General features: G+C 39.2%; 1 protein-coding gene across 1 annotated transcript in view; it reads left to right on the top strand.

The window, feature by feature from the left end:
• Window positions 1-24,362, top strand: part of ASZ1 (ankyrin repeat, SAM and basic leucine zipper domain containing 1) — a gene marked incomplete at both ends in the record, with an annotated part of 105,051 nt that overhangs the window by 5,772 nt on the left and 74,917 nt on the right. The window contains 2 exons of the mRNA XM_080664171.1: window positions 4,385-4,507; window positions 6,323-6,434. Coding sequence (XP_080520297.1) covers window positions 4,385-4,507; window positions 6,323-6,434 — 235 coding nt within the window. The remainder of the gene's footprint in view (window positions 1-4,384; window positions 4,508-6,322; window positions 6,435-24,362) is intronic.

The following is a 24,362-nucleotide window of genomic DNA, read 5'->3' as shown; positions in this document are numbered from 1 at the left end:
GTGTGCTTCCTGGACTTGTAAGTCTATTTCTTTCACCAGGTGGGGGAAGTTTTCAGTCATTATTTCTTCAAATAGGTTTTCAGTATCTTGCTCTCTCTCTTCTTCGGGCACCCCCATAATTCTGATGTTGGTATGCTTGAAGTTGTCCCAGAGTCTTCTTACACTATCTTCAACTTTTGGATTTTTTTTTTTTTGCTTTTTGCTTTTTCGGTTGAGTGTTTTTTGCTTCTTTGTATTTCAATTCTTTGACTTGATTCTTGTGTTCCTCTAGTCTGTTGTTGGGTCTCTGTATAATATTTGTTATTTCAGTCAGTGTATGTTTAATTTCTAGTTGGTCCTTTTTCATATCTTCGAGGGTCTCGTTATATTTATCGGCCTTTTCTAGGATATTCTTGAAAAGCCTTATAACCGTGGTTTTGAATTCTATATCCAGTCGTTTGTTTTCCTCCATTTCTTTCGTTTGTGATCTGTTTCTTTGACGCAGCATTTTCATTGATTCCCTGAGTTGGTAGGATAGATTTGTGTGCTATGTTTCCTATATGGCCCAGTGGGTCGGCCTCCCCAGTTAACCTGAGGTGGACACTCTTGGTGCACCCCTTTGTGGACTGTGTGTACAGCCTTGTTGTAGTTAAGTCTGATTGTTGTTGGTATCACAGGGAGGAATTGACCTCCAGGCCAGTTGGCTGTAAGGATCAGCTGTGTCTATGCTGGGAGAAGTTCGGTGCTGGAGACAGCCTTATAGGATTAGACTTGCCAAATTGCAATAGCCTCTGTGCTCGGCTTGGATGGGGTGGAGTCTCAGAGTGAAGCAGACAGTCTTGGCTTCCTGGCAGCCTTGCCCTTGCGCGCACGCGCAGACCTCTGCCTTCCCCGGCTCCCGAGTCTCCGCCCGAGAGTCCAGACTCCCCCCACAAGAGCGTGGGTCCCCAGGGGCTCGCCTGGAACTGTGGTCCAGTGTAGTCAGAACTGGGGCTCAGTGCAGTCAGGAGCCTCTGACTCCCTTCCACTAGGGAAAGCCTGTGGCAACCTCCACAGCCTTTGTGCGCACTGGCTCGCGCGCGCCTTCAGACTTCTGCCTTCCCCAGCTCCCGAGTCTCCGCCCGAGAGTCCAGACTCCCCCCACAAGAGCGTGGGTCCCCAGGGGCTCGCCCGAAACTGGGGTTTCGTACAGTCAGAACTGGGGTTCAGTGCGGTCGGGGACTTCCTTCCCCCTTCCGCCAGAGAAAGTCAGCCAGGCTCTCAGCTGCCCTTCCTCTCTGTGCGCACAAAGACCCTTTGCCGTACCTCCAATTCTCTGTGAGCTTTTCTCTTTCCTTCTAGTTGTAGAATTTTCACTCAGCCAGCTTTCCTGTGGTTCTGGATGGTGTCCGTTCTGTCTTTTAGTTGTAGTTTTGAAATTGTTGTGCAAGGCAGCAGTTTAGGTGCTTACCTATGCCGCCATCTTGGTTTCTCCTCGGTGTGGTCCTCTTTGGATTCCTTTTGTTTGGAGTTCTGTGCGCTTCCTGGACTTGTAAGTCTATTTCTTTCACCAGGTGGGGGAAGTTTCCTGTCATTATTTCTTCAAATAGGTTTTCAGTATCTTGCTCTCTCTCTTCTTCTGGCACCCCCATAACTCTGATTTTTGGTACGCTTGAAGTTGTCCCAGAGGCTCCTTACACTATCTTCATATTTTTGGATTCTTTTTTCTTTTTTCTTTTCCGGTTGGGTGTTTTTTGCTTCTTTGTATTTCAAATCTTTGACTTGCTGTTGGATCTCTGTATATTATTTTTTATTTTAGTCAGTGTAATCTTAATTTCTAGTTGGTCCTTTTTCATATCCTCGAGGGTCTCGCTAAATTTTTCGGCCTTTTCTAGAAAATTCTTGAAAAACCTTATATCCGTGGTTTTGAACTCTATATCCAGTCGTTTGCTTCCCTCCATTTCTTTCATTTGTGACCTGTTTCTTTGTCTCCGCATTTTGGCTGCTTCCCTGAGTTGATAGAGTGGCTTTGTGTGCTAGGTGTCCTATAGGGCCCAGTGGCTCAGCCTCCCCAGTTACCTGAGGTGGACACTCTTGGTGTACCCCTTTGTGGGCTGTGTGCACAGTCTTGTTGTAGTTAAGCCTTGATTGTTGTTGGTATCACTGGGAGGAATTGCCCTCCAGGTCAATTGGCTGTGAGGATCAGCTGTGTCTACGCTGGGAGAACTTCTGTGCTGGAGACACCCATATGGGAGAAGACTTGCAAAAATCTCTGTGCTCAGCTTGGATGGGGCAGAGTCTCAGTGCAGAGCAGACAGCAGTGGTTTCCCGTTAGCCCTGCCCTAATAGGCCCCTGTGTCTCAGTGTCCTGTGGTAATCGCTGCAAGCACCTCTGAGAGAAAGCTGCCCTCAAGTTTTGCCTGCTGCCAGACAGTCCAATTTCTCCCCGAATGAGTCTGGGTCCCCAGAGTCTCTCCCGGAACTGGAGTTCAGAGCCGTTGGGAGCTTTTGCCGCCCTTCCGATTGAAAAAGCCAGCTGCGTACTCAGTTGCCAGCCCTCTCCGTGCGCACGCCTTCGTGCCTCTGCCTTCTGCAGTTCCTCTGAGTCTTAGAGTGCTTTTCTCTTTCCTTCTAGTTGTAGAATTTCCACTCAGCCAGCCTTCCTGTGGTTCTGGATGATGTCCGTTTTGTCTTTTAGTTGTAGTTTTTTTTTGTGTGTGTTTTTTTAAAATATATTTTATTGATTTTTTACAGAGCGGAAGAGAGAGGGATAGAGAGTTAGAAACATCGATGAGAGAGAAACATCGATCAGCCGCTTCCTGCACATCTCCTACTGGAGATGTATTCTTGCTCTCGTATCACATCTTCCCCAGTCATGGATAGAAACCTTTTTATATGATCACATCAGTCAGTGCTGTTGGATAAAATCAGATGACTTCCAGCATTTTTACCATTAATGACTTGAGAATTTTAAGGTCAGCTGGCTCAGCTGGCTCTTGTTTTTGCTAAACAAGTTACTAACTGTCTTTTCCTGTCCCATTGTCATTAGTAGCTTTAAAACTCTCAGGCCTTAGGTCTCATCTATGCCTCTTCTTATTTTTTTTAAAAAATATATTTTATTGATTTACAGAGAGGGAGAGGTATAGAGAGTTAGAAACATAGATGAGAGAGAAACATCGATCAGCCACCTCCTGCACACCCCCTATTGGGGATGTGCACGCAACCAAGGTACATGCCCTTGACCGGAATCGAACCTGGGAACCTTCAGTCTACAGGCCGATGCTCTATCCACTGAGCCAAACCAGTTAGGGCACTTCTTCTTCTTCTTCTTCTTTTTTTTTTTTTTTAAATATATTTTATTTATTTTTTACAGAGAGGAAGGGAAAGGCATAGAGAGTTAGAAACATCGATGAGAGAGAAACATCGATCAGCTGCCTCCTGCACACCCCCTACTGGGGATGTGCCCGCAACCAAGGTACATGCCCTTGAACAGAATCAAACCTGGGACCCTTGAGTCCGCAGGCCGATGCTCTATCCACTGAGCAAAACTGGTCAGGACCTATGCCTCTTCTTATTCTAGCCCATGGCTTGTCATTCATTTGTCCAAGACAGATCCTGATGGTCATTTTGACTTGTTCTTTTCTATCGCTTCTCCTTTTCAAAGTAATTTTAAATTCTGATGATCCTGCCTTTAAAATGTTCTTTAGTATTCCATCCTCTGTCTCCCCACTACCTTTGCTGTGACTTTTACATAGGCTTCTAGTCTAATAACTGGTCTCCCTGCCTCCTGTTCCACTCTCAACAGTGGTACCTTTGTTTTCTTTATAATGCAAATATAATGGTGTCCATTCTTGGATCACAAACTACAGTCAACATTTCTTAATAGAGCTTTCATATTCTAACCCTCGTCTATCTTTTTAGCTTCATGTTTGGCCAGTCACCCATAGATAAATTTTGTGTTAGGAAGGAAATTAAGGGAATCTTAAGAATATACCTGGTGTTCACTACCAAAGAAATGTATAATATTCTAATTTTTAAAAAATTTGCCTCTGTGAAACTTTTCCAACTCCCCTAGAGAGAAAATGGTAGCATGTAAAACCTGTTATAACATAGCAGTTTTATATAATACATTGCTGGGGCTGACCAGCAGCCCCGGAACGATGGATGAACAGATAACTCAGACATAGTTTGACTGTGAAAGGTAGGGCTAAGGGGCCCTTGGCTCTAGTGGCCAGGACAGCCTCTATCACCTGCCTCGCTAGGCCTTTATTGGAATTTTTATCTTTAGATACAATCAGTAGGGTGAATAATCTTGGGAGGACACATGTGTTTACATTGTCCTCTAGGAACGGGCATCCAGGGATTAAGATTAAGGATTCCAGTAATGGTGGTGGAGTTTTTTAAAAGCTTATTTTTATTTTGGCAGGCATTAGTGTAGATTCTAGCTTTCAGTATGGATGGACTCCGCTTATGTATGCTGCTAGTGTTTCCAATGTAGAGCTGGTTCGGGTCCTTTTGGACAGAGGCGCTAATGCAAGCTTTGATAAGGGTAAGATGTTTTGAATATTTAATGTGAAAATTTACTTTGTATATTCTCTGTTTATACACCTCATTATATTGTGTTTAGGTGTGGTAATGTACAGTTACCATGTTCTGTTTTTTATATATTCACTTTAAATCTTTTTCCTTGAAAAAAAAAATAAGGGTAAGGTGTTTGATTATGTGACTGATTATGTTTACTGTGATTTTCTTGATGCAAGTGAAAAAAAGTAAAGCAGTTAAAACTCTTTTTATAGTTATATTTGGGTGAGTAACATATAAAATAAAAATTAGAAACCATAGACATTTTTAAAAACTCTCCAAAAAGGTATATTCCATTTATTTTATTTTTTATAACTAGTTGTGTTATTATGTATCTTTAGCTCTTATGCAAAAGGGTTAGGGTTAATTTTATAAAGGAAAAATGCATTGAAAGAAAACATCAAAACGTTCATAATTTTGTGGAAAATTACTTGAAAATCAGTCCTTGGAATTTAAAACTTAACTTTGAATTATATTAAAGTTGTTTCAAAGATAGTTTATTAAATCCATATTATTCTATCTTTTTTATTAAATAATTTCTACTCAGCACTTCTTTGAGTGCTCTAGAAAAATAAGAGTATATGCAAGTCCAGTTTAATTATTATATTGAATTACTGATCACTTGTTTTTAACATGCTTCACCTGGGTAACTAAATTTATTTCATAATTCAGGTATAGGTTTTATTTTAGAATTAACTTTCACATTAAGTTTGTACCTACATTAGATATTTGTAAAACATGATTTTGTTTTCTCATTTATATATTTTATATAAATTCCCATCTTAAGAGTTTTATGTTTAATCAACTGCTGTGATGAGTTTTTCTGTTGTGTCATTTTAAAATATCACCCAATGAAAGCTAAATTTAGGAATAAGATTTTTGAAGTGTATAAAATATTCTCAAAAAAATAATAGTTTTCTTTCTCTGCTGTTGTAATCAGAGGAATACCTTACAGTTAGAAAGCATTTTATATTTTTTCATAGAATGTACACATAAATTCTTTTATGTAGTCAACAACAACAACATCAGGTAAAGAGGGCAGATATGAGCTTCCTATCTACAAATTAGGTCTACTGAGATAGTAAGGTCTCACTCTAGTCACAGTTTATTATTAGTGGTGGAACTGGGAATAGAATATATATCTTTATACTCAGTCAGTGTGGAACCACTAATGTAAACCATGACTGCCTTAACCTATTTTGAATTTTTCAATTTTATTTAAGAAGTATTTTTGTTTTTTCAATCTACCCTGATCTCTGCTGATGCCATAGAACCTAGGGGAAGAAGAGTTTTAGTAAATAGGGTGAGCACAGAGAGATCAAGTAGAAAAGGACTGAGAAGATCATTTTCAGTAGGATGGTTTAGGTATAAACCAGGTCAGTGAGTTGTCAAATGAACGAGAAGTAAAGAAGTGAAATCAGAGAATAAGCAATCATTGTTTTTCAACCATGATTACAACAAGGCAAATTTTAACCAACCAAAAAGTGTTCAACTCTGGGCAGTATCTCTACATCTACTCTATGCTCTTCCCTACTTTCCTATTCTCTTGAAGAAATAATAGGGAAAGGAAATTAAGAAATGAATTATAGATATAATTTTGAGGTAATCCATCTCTAATCTCATTTTTTGATGAAGGAAGACATAAAGTTGTCTACCAAGAGAGGGATTTGGAAATAGGTTGTAGAATTATAAGAGTGCAGTACTTTTTATTATCTTTTGAATAGTAAAAGAAGTCAATTAGATATACCTGTTGATGTGGTTCTCATTTTTCTATTCAATATAGATAAGCAAACTATTTTGATAACCGCATGTTCTGCTCGTGGCTCAGAGGAACAGATCTTGAAGTGTGTAGAACTGCTACTTTCAAGAAACGCTGACCCAAATGTTGCTTGTAGGTAAGAGCCTTACTATCTGTTCAGAAGTGATGGATACTTCGATTATCAGACTTCAAAATGATTTTTAAAATCCTCACCCAAGGGTATGTTTATTGATTTTTAAGAGAGGGTGGGAGAGAGGGAGAAAGAGAGGAAGATCAATGTGAGAGAGAAATATTGATTGGTTGCCTCCCATTCAAGCCTCCACTGGAGATCAAACCCACAACCTAGGTATGCGCTCTGACCGGGAATCGAACCCGCGCCCTTTTGGTGTATGGGATGATGTTCCAACCAACTAGCCATGTCTGATAGCATTATTTTTTATTTTTTAAAAATTATAAGCAGTGTATATTTACTTGGCCATATAGTTGATGAATGAAAATATCAGATGATTTATATAAGATGATCAAAGGAAGGGGGCATATCATGAAGGTAATCTTTTAGCTTTTAATTTTTAGAACAACATCCTAAGAATTTGAAATGAAAAGGAAAGGAGGACAATAAACTATTATTGCCTATGAATCACATACTTAAAAGAATATGATTGAGCCATAATAGTAAGCCTCTTAACTTAGTGTTCTCTCTAACATTTAAATCCACTTAACAAATTTATACAAATGCTAAGATATATATCCAAAATAATACATCCAAATGTTTTCATTTTTCTAAGAGTTTTCAATGAACTATATCATATATGTAATTGCCTAAATGCATACAAAACAAATAGTAAGATGTTCTTGCATCTTTTGAAATGTCAGTAATTTTTTTTTAATATATTTTATTGATATTTTACAGAGAGGAAGGGAGAGGGATAGAGCAGCCTTGGGCAAACTACGGCCCGAGGGCCGGATCCAGCTGTTCTATCCGGTTCTCTTGCTCTCCCCTCCGCTCCTTTACTTTGAATTTATATTAGTTCACACAAACACTCCATCCATGCTTTTGTTCCGGCCCTCTGGTCCAGTTTAAGAACCCATTGTGGCCCTCGAGTCAAAAAGTTTGCCCACCCCTGGGGATAGAGAGCTAGAAACATCGATGAGAGAGAAACATCGATCAGCTGCCTCCTGCACACCTCCCACTGGGGATGTGCCCGCAACCAAGGTACATGCCCTTGACCGGAATCGAACCCGGGACCCTTCAGTCCGCAGGCCGACGCTCTATCCACTGAGCCAAACCGGTTTCGGCAAAGTGTCAGTAATTTTTAAAACATGAACCAGGTTGCTTAAAATTTCTGTCATTGACTTCTTTCTTCTCTGGCTTCATTTTCCTGTTAAATCTCTTTCTGATTTATTTAATCTTCAAAATGAAGAGAGTGGGAAGTAATCTGCTCAATAGAAGTATGTCTAGCAAGAATAAAATAATTATTCATCATTCATTAATTCAAATAATAATGATCTAGTGCCTAATATATAGAAATAACTATGTTGACTTTAGGAGTTTTTTCCTAATTTAGTTCAGGTTCTACAACACCTGGACAGCAGCTTTGGAAGGTACTGTCCAACTTTAGATAATCCCTACATCCTTTTTGAGATGCAAAGATTTTGATTTAGTAAAGTGGTTCTGAAGCAAGACCTATTTTGTCTCCCAGTGGACATTTGGCAATGTCTGGAGACACTTGATTCTCACACCTGGGAAAAGCTAATGCCATCTAATAGATAGAGGCTGGGGATGTTGTCAAATATTCTACAGTACATAGAACAGCCCCTCAAAACAAAGAATTACTCATTCCAAAATGTTAGTAGTGCCAAAGTTGAGAAATTGAGTGTGAGAAAAGTCAAGGCTTATAGAGTGGATAATCAATATTTAACAAAAAAGATTTATTGTAGAAAAGGAACTTCCTATAAATTTTTAGCAAACCAATTCACAGGAACTTTTTTCTGCCATTATATGGTATAATCCCTAGAAAATATTTGATTGTACCTTAGAATTGGGAGCTCCAGGACTAGCTGAAGTAAACTCTGATGGGTGCTCTAATTTTCATTTGTACCTTTAGAAGTGGCTTATGATAAAATTTGCCTCTCTGGATTGAATGGAAAATTGTTTTTTGCTGTTGCTCTTCAAAAAACTTTTTCTTATTACTTCTACAAAGCTGTATAGATAACAAAGTCTTTATCCTCCCAAACACTTACTATCTTGTGACTACGTTGGAGGAGAAGTCAGGCAAGCCAGTGTCATACTAGTAAGTTCTAGATTATTATGCTTACTTAAGAACTAGAAGGCATCTTTTAGATGCATATGGTATAAGCTGGAAAAAAAACATTCCATTTGAATTAAAATAATACAAGGTTAATATCTCAAGCTAAAACTATTAGGCAACCACACAATTTCAAAACTGAAAACCCAGAAAATCTGTCAAATTTTAAAGAGCATAAGATTTAGATTAGTATGTACGCAACCAAAATAAATATGTACCACTTTTCCTTATCCACTTGTCTGTTGATGGGCATTTGGGTTGCTTTCATATTTTAGCTGTTGCAAACAATGCTACAATGAGCATAGGGAAACATATATTCTTTTGAACTAGTGTTTTGGGTTATTTTGAATATATACCCAGAAGTGGATTCACTGGGTCATAAGGCAGTTCCTTTTTTAATTTGTTGAGGTAACTCCATACCACTTTCCATAATGCATATACCAATCTGCATTCGCACCAACAGTGCATGAGAGTTCCCTTTTCTCCACATACTTACCAACATTTCTTTGTTGAATTATTGTGGTAGATATTCTGATCTTGTGGTTTTAATTTGTATTTCTCTGATGATTAATGACGTTGAGCATCTTTTCATATATCTATTGGTCATCTGTATGTCCTCTTTGGCGAAGTGTCTCATCAGATCCTTTGCCCATTTTTTAACTGGATTGTTTGTTTCTTTGTTTCACATTTTTCTTTTAATCCTCATTTGAGGGTATGTTTTTCATTGATTCTAGAGAGATAGGATGAAAGAGAGAGAGAGAGAGAGAGAGAGAGAGAGAGAGAGAGAGAGAGAGAGAGAGAGAGAGAGAGAAAGAGAAAGAATCAACATGAGAGAGAAACATTGATCCATTGCTTACCATACATGCCCCGACTAATCTGATACCCTTTGATGCACAGACGACACTCTAACCAACTGAGCCATACTGGCCAGGGTAATTGTTTGCTTTTTTTGGTGTTGACTTGTATGAGTGCTTCATAAATTTTGGATGTTAACCTCCTATCAGATGTATGATTGACAAATATCTTCTTCCATTAAGTAGGTTGTCTTTTCGTTTTGTCAATAGTTTCCTTTGCTGTGCAAAACCTTTTTAATTTAATGTAGTCCTATTTGTTTACTTTTTCTTTTGTTTCCCTTATCCAGGGAGGTACGTCAAGAAATATTGCTGAAAAAAATGTTAGAGATTTTACAGCCTGTGTTTTCTTGTATGATTTTATGATTTTGAATCTTACATTTAAGTCTTTAATCTATTTTGAGTTTATTCTTGTATATAGTGTAAGTAGTTGGTGTATCTGTCCAATTTTCCCAATACCATTTATTGAAGAGACTGTCTTTACTCCATTTTATGTTCTTGCCTCCTTTGTCAAATATTTATTGACCATATAGTTACGGGTTTATTTCTGAGTTCTCTTCTGTTCCATTGATCTCTGTGTGTCTGTTTTTATACCAATTTCATGCTGTTTTGAATAAACTTGTAATACAGTTTGATATCAGATAGTATAATACCTCCAACTTTTCTTTTTTAAGAATGGTATGGCTCTTCCATGGTATGGTCATTTGGGGCTCCATATAAATTTTAGGATTATTTGTTCTAGTTCTGTGAAAAATGCTCTTGGTATTTTGATAGGAATTGCCTTGAATCTATAGGTTGTTTTGGGTAGTATGGACATTTTAATGATGTTAATTATTGCAATACATGAACACGATATATTCTTACATTTGTTTGTATCTTCTTCAGTTTCTGTCTTGAGAGTCTTATAACTTTTTGAGTACAGGTCTTTTACCTCTTTGGTTACATTTATTTATAGGTATATATATTTTTTTGATGCAGTTGTGTAAATAAGATTTTTTTTTAGTTTCCCTTTCTGATTATTCATTATTGGTGTATAAAAATGCAACTGATTTCTGAATATTTAGTTTGTATCCTACTAAATTCATTTATCAATTCTAGTAGTTTTTTTGGTGGAATCTTTAGAATTCTCTATATACAGTATTATATCATATACAAATAATGACATTCTTACTTATTTCTTTCCAATTTGTATGTCTTTTATTTATTTTTCTTGTCTGAATGCTGTGGCTAGGACTTCCAGTACTGTGTTTAATAAGAGTAGTGAGAGTGAACATCCCTGTCTTGTTACTAATCTTAAGGAAAGAGCTTGTAGTGTTTTCTCATTGAGTACGATGTTGGCTATGGGTTTGTCATATATGACCTTTATTATGTTGAAGTATGATCCCTCTATACCCACTTTGCTGAGATTTTTTTTATCATAAATGGGTGCTGGATTTTGTTAAATGGTTTTTCTACATCTATTGACATGATATGATCATTAGATTTTTATCCTTCATTTTGTTTATGTCATGTATCTTGGTAATTGATTTGCAGATATTGTACCAACTTCACATCCCAGGAATAAATCCCACTTGATCATGGTGTATGATCTTTTTAATATACTGCTGAATTCAATTTGCTAATAATTTCTTGAGGATTTTTACAGATATACTCATCAGGGATATTCAATTTTTTTTTTCGGAATTTACATATGGGTGAAATCCTGTAGTAGTGTCTTTCTCTGACTTATTTCACTTAGCATAATACCCCGAGATACATCATTCCTGTTGTTGCAGAAGGAAAGATTTCATTATTTTTTTATGGCTAAGTAATATTCTATGCAGTTCTTTATTCATGAATCTGTTGATGGACATTCATGTAGCTTCCTTATCTTGGCTATCCTATATAATAAAGAGGTACTATGCAAATTGACCGTCACTCCAACACACAAGATGGCTGTCCCCATGTGGTCAAAGATGACCACCCCATGTGGAAACAAGATGGCCATCACAAGATGGCTGGCAGGGGAGGGCAAATAGGCAGTTAGAGGGATCAGGCCAGGAGGGGAGAGCAGATAGGCAGTGTGGGGGGTCAGGCTGGCAGCAGAGAGCAGATAGGTAGTTAGGGGGATCAGGCCAGGAGGGGAGAGCAGGTAGGCAGTTAGGGGGATCAGGCCAGGAGGGGAGAGCAGTTGGGGATAAGGCCAGCAGGGGAGAGCAGTTAGGGGTGTCAGGCCAGCAAGGGAGCAGTTAGGGGCATCAGGCAGACAGGCAGGTGAGTGGTTAGGAGCCAGTGGTTCCAGATTGTAAGAGGGATCCTGGATTGGAGAGGGTGCAGGCCAGGCTGAGGTACCCCCCTCCCCTCCCCCGTGCATGAATTTTGTGCACCGGGCCTCTAGTTATAAATAATGTGGCAGTGAAAATATGCATATGTTTTCAAATTCATTTTGGGATTTATTCAGATCAAGTGGAATTGCTGCGTCCTTTCTTGTCTCTTGTTACAGTCTTTGTTTTAAAGTTTGTTTTGTCTGGTATAAGTATTGCTACTTCCGCTTTGTTTGTTTTCATTTCATGAAATACCTTTTTCCATCCCTTTTCTTTCTTTTTTTAACATATATTTTTCAAATTGATTTCAGAGAGAGGAAGTGCCAAGGTATTATCCGCATCTAGAAGGGTTCAGGAATCTGGAAAAGGGGCTGTGCATAAATGAATGAAGAGACTAGACATGAAAAGTAAATTTGGAAGGCATTTTGGGGGAGCCAGAGGAAGCTTAGTTCTAGTGACTAAGTTCCTCGAATCTCTACACCCAGGGCTTTCTATTCACACATTTTTCCCTCTAGCAAAGAAGATACACATATCAAAGGTAAGGCCTGGTAAACAATAAAGAGATTATCAGGTTGGGGGAACTGCCTTCCGCTGTTCCAGCAGCAGGTAATAATATATGCATATTTTCAGCCCTGCTGAAGCTGTCCACCAGCCTTCTGATGAACTTCTCACATTTATTATGTTAACTCAGGGGTCCTCAAACTTTTTAAACAGGGGGCCAGTTCACTGTCCCTCAGACCGTTGGAGGGCCGGACTATAGTTTAAAAAAAAAAAAAAATGAACAAATTCCTATGCGCACTGCGGGCCCGGGACGAGTTGGCTGCTAAGCAGGACAGGCAGCGGCACCCGGTGGGCCGGATAAATGTCTTCGGTGGGCTGCATGTGGCCCACGGGCCGTATTTTGAGGACCCCTGTACTACTGGAAATTGCTTCTAGCATATCCCCCTTTTTGATTTAATAAATTTAACAAGAATGTATGTCATTTGCAGAGCTCAGGTTCTTTTAAGATTTTTAAATTCAATGGAAAGGATAGAGTTCTATCATATCCCTTTAAATTGCTGCCAGGCATCAAAGGAATCAGTTTGCAGTAAGCTGCTTTCTGGGCCAACAGTTCTTTGAGTCCCCATTCCAATGTCCAACAATTTTTTATGGGTTCTCTTCCCAGTCACTGTCCCACAGTTTTTCAATGGGTTCCCTGTTACATGACAGCAATGATATTCTCGTTCTGGATGGTGGACAAACAGTGAGCAATGCAGGTCCGACCTTCTTTGGCTTGGTCCTGGGCAACCTGCAGCGATGCACAGCTGCTGACTGCTAGCATGGCAAGGTGTCTTCACCATCCTCCATCTCTGGACCGTTTCTCCTCTATCTCGTTAGTGTGTTGCTTGGGGTCACCGCCATTTGTGGCTGGAGTAGTCTGGTTAGTTCCTCTCTCAGATCCATTGTTGCAGGAATCCACACAGGCTTGGAGAAGTTTTCTGGAAATATGCAAGCATATTCTCGACCAAAGGTTAATAAAGGAATATTTCTGTAAACTAGACTCGGGATCTTTTCATTTTTGCCCAAACCATTTTCCTTTGGCTTATTCTGAAACTGGTGTAACTTCATGGGTGTCTTGTCATCAGCATTACAAGTGAAAAAAATTTTAAAGTAAAAAATTTAAGTAATTAAGGCTTGATGTAATTTACTTACAGGATATTTCTCTCTATCCCCCCTTTTTTGTTTTAAATAATATTAAGAGGCTTTTGGAAATCTTGCAATGCAGCCTTGATAGCTTTTAATTTAATTCTTTGCACAGAAATATGACTGGTCTGAATTCATAGTATGATAAGCAGTTTTTACTATGAGATGAACCATCAGTAAAAAATTAGTTAATGCTCCAGGAATAGTTTCCTGCCTAGTACAACTAAATTCTCCTGAATATTCACTTATTTCAAATTGCCAATTTAAATCAGTCTGAAATAAGGCTTATTTTCTAACTTTGCTTGTCCCACAACACTAATTGAATTTCTGCTGGCAGTCTTTTGAGTATACCCATATAAGCTTTGTCTAGGGAGGCAAAAACAAATTACTTACTTTTCTTTTTGAGTCCTAACACATAGATATTTAATTACAATTTTCCAGACATTTGAAGGAAACCTCTCTTTATTTCCTCCCAGAGCAATTTCTAGGCCACCTCTAGAGAGTTTCCTTTAAAAACCTTTTTCTTTCTTTTTATACACCAAGCAACCTACATGGCTGCTTTTTGGGTACTGGCTGATACTGCCACATAAATTTAAACTAATTTTTATATTAAAAATTTGGTTGAGATCACAGAATTAATCCTCTTTATTAATTAGAACATATAAAATATTATATCTTAGGTTGAAATTTTACCATAGTTGGTATATCAATATATTTTAAACTAATTTTCTAGAGAAAATAACAAGAATTATTTTCTCAAAAATAAATTTCTATACTTTATGCATTTTGTTACCACAACTATATAATTTCTCCTAACTTAATTTTGAACTTTAAACTCTTAGAAGCCTTAGCATTTCTTAGATTAGTGACACCTTTATATTTTTAAGAATATATCTGAAAAATAGAAGATATATTTAATTAATAGATTCAATTCTGTTTTCATATGAGGCAAACTCAGATTAATACTCCAGTATTTTGTCATTTCAACATGCCTAGATATTCAACAAGTTTTTATTATTTAATTCAGTAAACTTTCAAAGTTTCAAGTTGCTAGTGGTTTTGGAGGCAAGCTTGTAGCTATTTAATTGCAAAATAGCCACATTCTTTCCTTAGAGATAACAATTTAAGGGTTGCTGCCATGGGAAATAAGACCATCCTTTTTCTCTGTTAAAGAGGGAAGCTAGTTTCCCCCTGGGCTACTTGACCTTCATTATAAATACACTAGTGGCCCGGTGCACGGCATCCGTGCACATTAAAGGGGATTAATTAGAGGAAATAATTTAATATTGCTATTTGCCCTTTCTCTATAATAGAAGTGTCAGAGATGAAAGAAAATTAGTAAAATGTATATGAAAATCTTCCTCCTGTCAGAGTCTGGGGTGAACCACGGGACCCAGAGTCAAGTCCCCGCCCACCCACATGAGCCTCAAAATCATGTGAGACCCAGACCCTGCCGGCCCCCACCCCCATTGGGCTAGATCCAGACCTGGCCAGTCCCACTCTTGTCAAGCCCCGCTGGGGAGGCAACATAGCCTCAGGTCGCCTGTCCTGGCGCCAGGACAGGGGACATGGCCTGAGGTCCCCCGTCAAGCCCTGCCAGGTGGGGGACATGGCCTAAGATCCCGTCAAGCCCCACTGGGTGGGGGCATGGCCTGAGGTCCCCCATCAAGCCCCACCAGCAGGGGGGTGCAGCCTCAGGTCCACCATCAAGCCCTGCTGGTCAGGGGGCGCGGCCAGAGTTCCCCCGACCCAGCACTGGGGGTGCACCCTGAGGTCCTCTGTCAAGCCCTACTGGGGCGGGGGAGGGCGTAGCCTCAGGTCCCTGCTGATTGCTCATTAAGGCTCCTTATGGGAACTTGGCTTCAGCTGTGGATGCAGCCATCTTTGTGATGGAGTGATGGTCAATTAGCATATTCCCTCTTTATTAGATAGGATTATTACTGAAAAGCTTCACCACAAATTCCTTGTTTTAGCTATGTTTCAACAAATTTGAGATTCTACTGACCTTTTAGCGGCCTTAATGTTAACTTTGGAATGTGGTCCATTATTATTTAAAAACTGCCCTTTATTATGGAAATACCAATCTTATTTCTTAGAATCAGTCTTTATTTTTCTTTTGGGTTCTTTCCGCCATCATTTTGAGGAAAAAACAGTCTTGATTTTTTCTATATCATCTGTAAAGAGAGTTAAACTTAGCTCAAAACCTTGTCTAATATCAGACGGAACGCTCTTGTTTTAAGTCAGCTTTCTCTCTTTACGAGTACAGAAATCCCAGACACATTCCTGAATTCTGTAAAACTTTTAAATGACAACCCAGGAAAAAACATGGCAGAGATGAGACTTTTCTTAGCATACTCGGGAGTGGGAGTCCATTTTTACAGGATCACCACATGTCTCCCAAACCCCGCATCTTGTTTGTTTTGGGAAAATTTAGCAACTGAACTGGCTATGCTTTTCTTATTAAAGGCATGCTTAATAGATAACAATAAACACATTAAACCAAATAAGATGACAATTCTGGAATCTTTTCCTATTCCGCTCTCCATGGCATTGACTAGCTTTTAAAGTTATTTTTGCTAAAATCTGCTTGTCCCAACATGTCCTACGGTAATTTTTAAACAAAGCATTAGAGAGTTCCTCAGCGAGAGAGCTGACAGCTTTAATCTTTCTAGCCGCCTTTGAACCTCTCCACACTAGAGGCAGATCCGGCGGGGACTTTTGATCCCCAATATGAATTAGGTATTTTGCAATTTGAACAAGAACCCACATAGTCAAAGATGACAATGGCACTCTTTTTCCTTGAGCCTGATTTAAGAAAGCACCTGTTGACATTCCAATTTCTTTATCCTTGAGCATACAAGCTAAAAATTTACAATGATATTTTTGCCTTTAAATCAAATTCTTCCTCATTACAGTCTAGCTAGAAAAAGATGGTCCCACCCAGTCTGGATTCGTGACTTCCAGAGCTGGTGCAGGCTTTACCCAAAGTGGATCTCCCCACCGAATTTACCAGTGACCCCTCACCTATTACCAGTGATCCCTGCCTTTACCGGTGGAAAACTTCTTTTCTTCGCTCAGGCGAAAAATCATCTTCTCCAGATGTCCTGTTTCGAGGTGCCATTAATGCAGGGGTCTTTCTCAGCATCTACAAGAGTTCAGGAATCTGGAGAAGGGGCTGCAAGTAAATTAAATAAACTAGACATGAAATATAAATTTGGAAGGCATTTTGGAGGGCCAGACGGAAACTTAGTTCTAGTGACTAAGCTCCTTGATCTCCGCACCCAGGATTTTTTATTCACACGTTTTGCCCTCAAACAAAGCAGATATACATATCAAAGGTAAGGTTTGGTAAACAATAAAAAGATTATCCGGTTGGGGGAACTGCCTTTGGCTGTTCCAGCAGCAGGCAATAATATATGCAGATTTCCAGCCCTGCTGAAGCTGTCCATCAGCCATCTGATGAACTTTTCGCATTTATTATGCTAACTACTGGAATTTGCATCCAGCAAGGAAGGAAAAGGGAGAGAGATTGAAACATTAATGATGAGAGAGAATATTCTATTGACTACCTCCTGCATGCACCCTACTAGGGATGGAGCCTGCAACCCGGTCATGTGCCCTTACCAAGAATGAAACCATGAACACTTGGTTCATGGGTCCATGCTCAACTACTGAGCCACATCGACTGGATCCTCTCTTTACTTTTCAATCTATGTGTGTCTTTTGATCTGAAGTGGCTCTCTTGTAGGCAACATTTGCAGTGTACTTGTTTTGTCAGCCATTAAGCCACCCCATGCCTTTTGATTGAAGCATTTAATCCATTTACATTTAAAGTAATTGTTGATATATAGTTATTGCCATTTATTATTCATATTTATTATTTTTTTCCTTCTTAATGAAGTCCCTTTAACTTTCTTGTAATACCAGTTTGTTGTTGAACTCCTTTAACTTTTTCTTGTCTGGGAAGCTCTTTATCTTTGAATCTAAATGATAGCCTATTGGTTAGAGTAATCTTGATTATAGGTCCTTTCTTTTCATCACTTTGAATATTTCTTACCAGTCCTTTCCGGCCTGCAAAATTTCTGTTGAGAATTTAGCTTATAGTCTTATGGGATCTCCCTTGTAAGTAACTACCTACTTTTGTCTTGCTGGTTTTACTTTTTTTTTTTTAAATATATTTTATTGGTATTTTACAGAGAGGAAATGAGAGGGATAGAAAGCTAGAAACAGCGATGAGAGAGAAACATCGATCAGCTGCCTCCTGCACACCTCCCACTGGGGATGCGCCCGCAACCAAGGTACATGCCCCTGACCAGAATCGAACCCGGGACCCTTCAGTCCGCAGGCCGACGCTCTATCCACTGAGCCAAACCGGTTTCGGCTGTCTTGCTGGTTTTAAGATTCTCTCTTTGTCTTTAACATTTGGCATTTAAAGTATGTGTCTTAGTGTTGGCCTCTTTGGGATCATCTTGTTAAGGACTCTTTATACTTCTTGGACGTGTATGTCTATTTCCTTCACCCACTTAGGGAAGTTTTCTGTCGTCATTTCTTCAAATATTTTTCAGTCCCTTGCTCTCTCTCTTTTCTGATACCTTTGTGATATGAATATTGTTATGCTTGACATTGTCCCAGTTTCCTCAGACCATCCTAATTTTTTTATTCTTGTGTGTGTTTTCTTTTTTTTCTTTTTGCTATTCCAAGTGGCTGTTTTTCGCTACCTTGTATTCCACATTGCTAATTTGATCCTCTGCTCCATCTAATCTATTGATTCCATGTAATGTGTTCATTTCCATTTTTGTAATCTTCATTTATGAGGGTTCCTTTTTATGTTTTCTTTTTTTCTCATTTTTTAAATTTTTTATTGATGAAGTTATTACATGTGTACATATCTTCCCATTGCCCCTCCCACCCCACTCCCATACATGCCCTCAGCCCCCAGTGTCTTGAGTCTATTGGTTATGCTTGTATGCATGCATACAAGTCCTTCATTTGATCTCTTATCTCCCCCACCCCTTCCCAACCTTCCCACTGTAATTTGACAGTCTGTTTGATGCTTTACTGCCTCTGTATCTATCTTTTTGTTCATCAGTTTATAATGTTCTTTATTATCCATAAATGAGTGAGATCATGTGCTATTTTTCTTTCATTGACTGGCTTATTTCACTTAGCATAATGCTCTCCATTTCCATCCAGGCTGCTGCAAATGGTAAGAATTCCTTCTTTTTTACCGCAGCGTAGTATTCCATTGTGTAGATGTACCATAGTTTTCTGATCCAGTCATCTGCTGACGGGCATTTAGGCTGTTGCCAAAACTTAGCTATTGTAAATTGTGCTGCTATGAACATAGGGGTGCATATATCCTTTTTAATTAGTGTTTCTAGTTTCTTAGGACATATTTCTAGAAGTGGGATTACTGGGTCAAATGGGAGTTCCATTTTCAGTTTTTTGAGGAAACTCCATACTGTTCTCCACAGTGGCTGCACCAGTCTGCATTCCCACCAGCAATGCACGAGGGTTCCTTTTTCTCCACATCCTCGCCAGCACTTGTCTTTTGTTGATTTGTTGATGATTGCCATTCTGACAGGTGTGAAATGGTACCGCATTGTCATTTTGATTTGCATCTATAATTAGTGACTTTGAGCATGTTTTCATATGCCTCTTGGCCTTCCTTCTGTCTTCTTTCGAAAAATATCTATTTAGATCTGTTGCCCATTTTTTTATTGGGTTGTTTATCTTCCTTTTATTGAGTTGTATGAGTTCCCTGTAAATGTTGGGAGATTAAACTTTTATCAGTGATAACATTGGCAAATATGCTCTCCCATACAGTGGGCTTTCTTGTTGTTTTGTTGATGGTTTCTTTGGCTGTGCAAAAGCTTTTTATTTTGATGTAGTCCCATTTGTTTATTTTCTCTTTAGTTTCCATTGCCCAAGAGTGGTATCAGTGAAGAAATTGCTTCGGCATATGTCTGAGATTTCTCTACCTGTGGATTCTTCTAGTATTTTTATGGTTTCTCGTCTTATGTTTAAGTCCCTTATCCATTTTGAGTTTATTTTTGTGTATGGTGTAAGTTGGTGGTCTAGTTTCATTTTTTTGCATGTATCTGTCCAATTTTCCCAACACCATTTATTGAAGATTCTGTCTTGACTCCATTGTATGTTCATGCCTCCTTTGTCAAATATTAATTAAGCATAGTGGTTTGGGTTAATATCTGGGTTCTCCATTCTATTCCATTGGTCTATATGCCTGTTCTTATGAATTTTTATGGTTTCCCGTCTTATGTTTAAGTCCCTTATCCATTTTGAATAAACTCAAAATGGATAAGGGACTTAAACATAAGACGGGAAACCATAAAAATTCATCTTTTTATTCCAGATGAATTTTTGGAGCGTTCTTTCTAGGTCTGTGAAATATGCCGTTTGTATTTTAATGGGGAGTACATTGAATCTATAGATTGCTTTGGGTAGTATGGACATTTTAATGATGTTGATTCTACCAATCCATGAACACGGTATGCTCTTCCATCTATTTATGTCTTCCTCTATCTCTTTTTTCAATGTCCAGTAGTTTTCTGAGTAGAGGTCTTTTACCTCCTTAGTTAAGTTTATTCCTAGGTATCTTAATTTTTTGGTGTGTTGGTAAATGGGATTGTTTTCTTAGTCTCTCTTTCTGTAAGTTCACTATTGGTGTATAGAAATGCTATAGATTTCTTGGCGTTAATTTTGTATCCTGCTACATTGCCAAATTCATTTATTAAGTCTGTTAGTTTTTTGATGGAATCTTTAGGGTTTTCTATGTACAGTAACATGTTATCAGTGAATAAGGACAGTTTTACTTCTTCTTTTCCAATTTGGATGCCTTTTATTTCTTTTTCTTGTCTAATACTTCCAGTACTATGTTGAACAGCAGTGGTGAAAGCAGGCATCCCTGTCTTGTTCCTGTTCTTAGGGGAAATGGTTTTAGTTTTTGCCTATTGAGTATGATGTTGGCTGTGGGTTTGTCATATATGGCTTTTATTATGTTGAGGTATGATCCTTCTATTTCCACCTTGCTGAGAGTTTTTATCAAGAATGGGTGTTGGGGGGACCTTTTCCCCCTCCCTATTTGGGAGTCCATTCTGTGAGACTCTTTCTCTCTCCCCACGTGGGAGTCTGTAATTGTTCTTTAATAAATTTCCACCTTTGCTCAAAAAAAAAAAAATGGGTGTTGGATTTTTTCAAATGCTTTTTCTGCATTAATTGATATGACTGTGGTTTTTATCTCTCAGTTTGTTTATGTGATGTATCACGTTTATTGATTTGCGGATATTGTACCATCCTTGCATCCCTGGGATAAATCCTACTTGATCATGCTGTATGGTCTTTCTGATGTACTGCTGGATCCGATTTGCTAGAATTTTGTTGAGGATTTTGGCATCTATGTTCATGAGGGATATTGGCCTGTAATTCTCTTTCTTTGTGGTATCTTTATCTGGTTTTGGTATTAGGGTGATGCTGGCTTCATAGAATGAGATTGGAAGTGTTCCTTCCTCTTGAATTTTTTGGAATAGTCTGAAGAGGATAGGTTTTAGTTCTTCCTTGAATGTTTGGTAAAACTCCCCTGTGAAGCCGTCTGGCCCCGGGCTTTTGTTTGCTGGAAGCTTTTTAATGACTGCTTCAATTTCTTCCATAGTTATTAGCCTATTGAGATGTTTAGATTCTTCCTGATTGAGTTTTGGAAGGTTGTATTTTTCTAGGAATATGTCCATTTCCTCCAGGTTGTCCAGTTTGTTGGAATAGAGTTGTTCATAGTATTTTTTAACAATCCTTTGTATTTCTGTGGGGTCTGTTGTTATTTCTCCTCTTTAATTTCTGAATTTGTTTATTTGGGTCCTCTCTCTTTGCTTCTTGGTGAGTCTGGCTAGAGGTTCAACAATCTTGTTTATCCTTTCAAAGAACTAACTCTTGGTTTTGTTGATCTTTTGTATTGTTTCTTTGGTCTCTATGTCGTTTATCTCTGCTCTGATCTTTATTATTTCCTTCCTTCTGCTTACACTGGGCTTTTCTTGTTGCTCTCATTCTAACTCTTCGTGTTGTAGGCTTAGATAATTTATTACCATTGTTTCTTGTTTTTTTGCAGTAGGCTTGTGGAGCTATGAACTTCCCTCTCAAGACTGCTTTCACTGTGTCCCATAGATTTTGGATTGTTGTGTTTTCATTGTCATTTGTTGCCATGATGTTTTTTATTTCTTCTTTGATCTCTCTGGTAACCCAGTCATTGTTTAATAGGATGCTATTTAGTCTCCAAGTGCTTGATTTTTTTGGATTGTTTTTATTATAGTTGATTTCCAGTTTTATGCCACTGTGATCTGAGAACATGCTTGATATGATTTCTATCTTCTTGAATTTGAAGAGACTTTGCCTGTGTCCTAATATGTGGTCTATCCTTGAAAATGTTCCATGTGCTCTGGAGGAGAATGTATATTCTGTAGCTTTGGGGTGAAATGTTCTAAAGATGTCAATTAAGTCCATCTGATCTAGTGTGTCTTTTAGGATTGCTGTTTCTTTGCTGATTTTTTGTTTACTTGATTTATCCAGTGGTGTCAGTGGGGTATTAAAGTCCTGTACTATGACTGTATTGCTATCAATCTCTCCCTTGATATCTTTCAGAAGTTGTTTTATGTATTTGGGTGCTCTTGTATTGGGTGCATATATGTTTACCAGAGTTATATCTTCTTGTTGAATTGCTGCCTTTAGTATTATGTAGTGGCCTTCCTTATCTCTTGTTATGGCCTTTACTTTGAGGTCTATTTTATCAGATATAAGTATTGCAACCACAATTTTTTTCTCATTTCCATTTGCCTGAAAAATGTTTTTCCATCCCTTCACTCTCAGTCTGTGTGAATCCTTTGTTCTGAGGTGGGTCTCTTGAAGACAGCAAATATATGTGTCATGTTTTCTTATCCATTCAGCTACCCTATATCTTTTGATTGGTGCATATAATCCATTTACGTTTAATGTTATTATTGACAAGTACATGTTTGTTGTCATGTTTTTCCTTAGCGTTTGTGTTTCTTCTTGCCTTTCTCTTTCTTCTTTTTACAGGAGTCCCTTTAGCATTTCTTGCATTGCTGGCTTGGTAGTGATAAACTCTCTTAGCCCTTTTTTGTCTGTGAAGCTCCTGATTCCACCTTCAATTTTGAATGATAGCCTTGCTGGGTATAGTATTCTTGGGTTCAGTCCCTTGCATTGCATCACTTTGCAAATTTCATTCCATTCCCTTCTTGCCTGGAGTGTTTCTGTTGAGAAATCCGTTGATATTCTAATAGGAGAACCCTTGTAGGTAACTTTCTGTCTCTCTCTGGCAGCCTTTAAGATTCTTACTTTGTCGTTGGTGTTTGCCAATTTAATTACGATGTTTCTTGGTGTAGGTCTTTTAGGGTTCATCTTTTTTGGGACTCTCTGTGCTTCTTGGACTTGCATGGTTTTTTTCTTGCCAATATCAGGGAAGTTTTCTGTCATTATTTCTTCAAAAAGTTTTCTATTCCTTGCTTATCTTCCTTTCCTTCTGGTATCCCTATTATGCAAATATTGTTTCATTTTGTGTTGTCCCAAAGCTCCCTTAGGCTCTCCTCTTGCTTTTTAAGTCTTCTTTCCATTTGCTGCTGTGTTTGTGTGTTTTTTCCCACCTTCTAATTCGCTGATGCGGTCCTCAGCCTCTTCTAGTCTACTGTTTAAGCCTTCCATTGTGTTCTTTATTGTAGCTATGTCATTCTTAATCTCCCTTTGATTCCTTTTCATGTTGGCAAAATTCTCACTCAGCTCCTTATAATTCTCATTGAGTTGTGTGTATTTGTCATCCAGCCATTTAAACATTCTTATAACCATTACTCTGAATTCTTTCTCTGATAAGCTAATAGCCTCAATTTCATTTAACTCCCTTTCTGGTGATTCCTCTTTTTCTTTCCTTTGGGGATTGCTTTCTTCCCATGTTTTCCTGTAATGTTTTAATTGTAGCTCCAATTGCTTTGCTACCCACGTTCTTTTGGGGATGGTGCTACTGGTGTAATCTCTCAGTTCTCCTGGGCTTGGTAATCTAGTGTACCTCCCTACTTGAGCTATTTGGGTTCTCTTGATGTAGGCCTGTGAGCTTGAGAGGCACAACTGCAGTGTCTAGAAGTCAGCATCCATGGAGGGGAGTGTCCCAATTTTTGCTGTCTTGCACCCTTAATTGAAATCATGCGTGCCCAGTGGGGACTCACAGTGGCACCCCGGAACCGTCTGTTGGGGTCATGGGGCTCTGGGACCCTGCACTCTGGAAAGACGTGACTGTGGTGTCCAGAGTTCTGAAGTTGTGGGGTGGGCAGACTCAGCTTTTGCTGCTGCACCTGTGGTGGATAGGCGCTCACTCCCAGTGGCGGCTCACAGGGGCACCCACGGTAAGTTTGCCAGCAAGGCACACTGAAGCACTCTGAAGGGCCCTGGCAGTGTAGCTGCGTAATTGAGGCGCCTGTGGGCAGGTATCCAGGGTGAGTGAATTCAGAATTTCTCCTGCTGGGGGGGAGTGTGCCCCTGTTTGTCCAAGATCACACCCAGGGAGACCTCACAGTGGCTCCCATGAATGCCTGGTGGGTAGATGGGCTCAGCGTGCCTGCCTGTTGGAAATTCACATCTGTGGAGGTGCATTTGCCGTGCAGAGCTCTGATGCACTCTGAGGGGTCCTGGCACTGCGGTTGAGCAGCTGGGGTGAATGTGGGCAGTCATTCAGGAAGAGGGAATTTATAATTTCTACTGCGGGGGAGCGCGCCCTTGTCTGTGCAGAATCACACCCAGCAGAGTCTCACAGCTGCTCCCCCAAGCACGCTGTGGATAGATGGGCTCAGGGGGCCTGCCTGTTGGAAATGCACATCTGTGGCGGTGCTTTTGCCTGCGCAGAGCTCTGATG

The sequence above is a fragment of the Plecotus auritus genome (assembly GCF_963455305.1).
Source record: "Plecotus auritus genome assembly, chromosome: 4".
Classification (NCBI taxonomy): domain Eukaryota; kingdom Metazoa; phylum Chordata; class Mammalia; order Chiroptera; family Vespertilionidae; genus Plecotus; species Plecotus auritus.
This window is presented reverse-complemented; position numbering and strand designations above follow the sequence as displayed.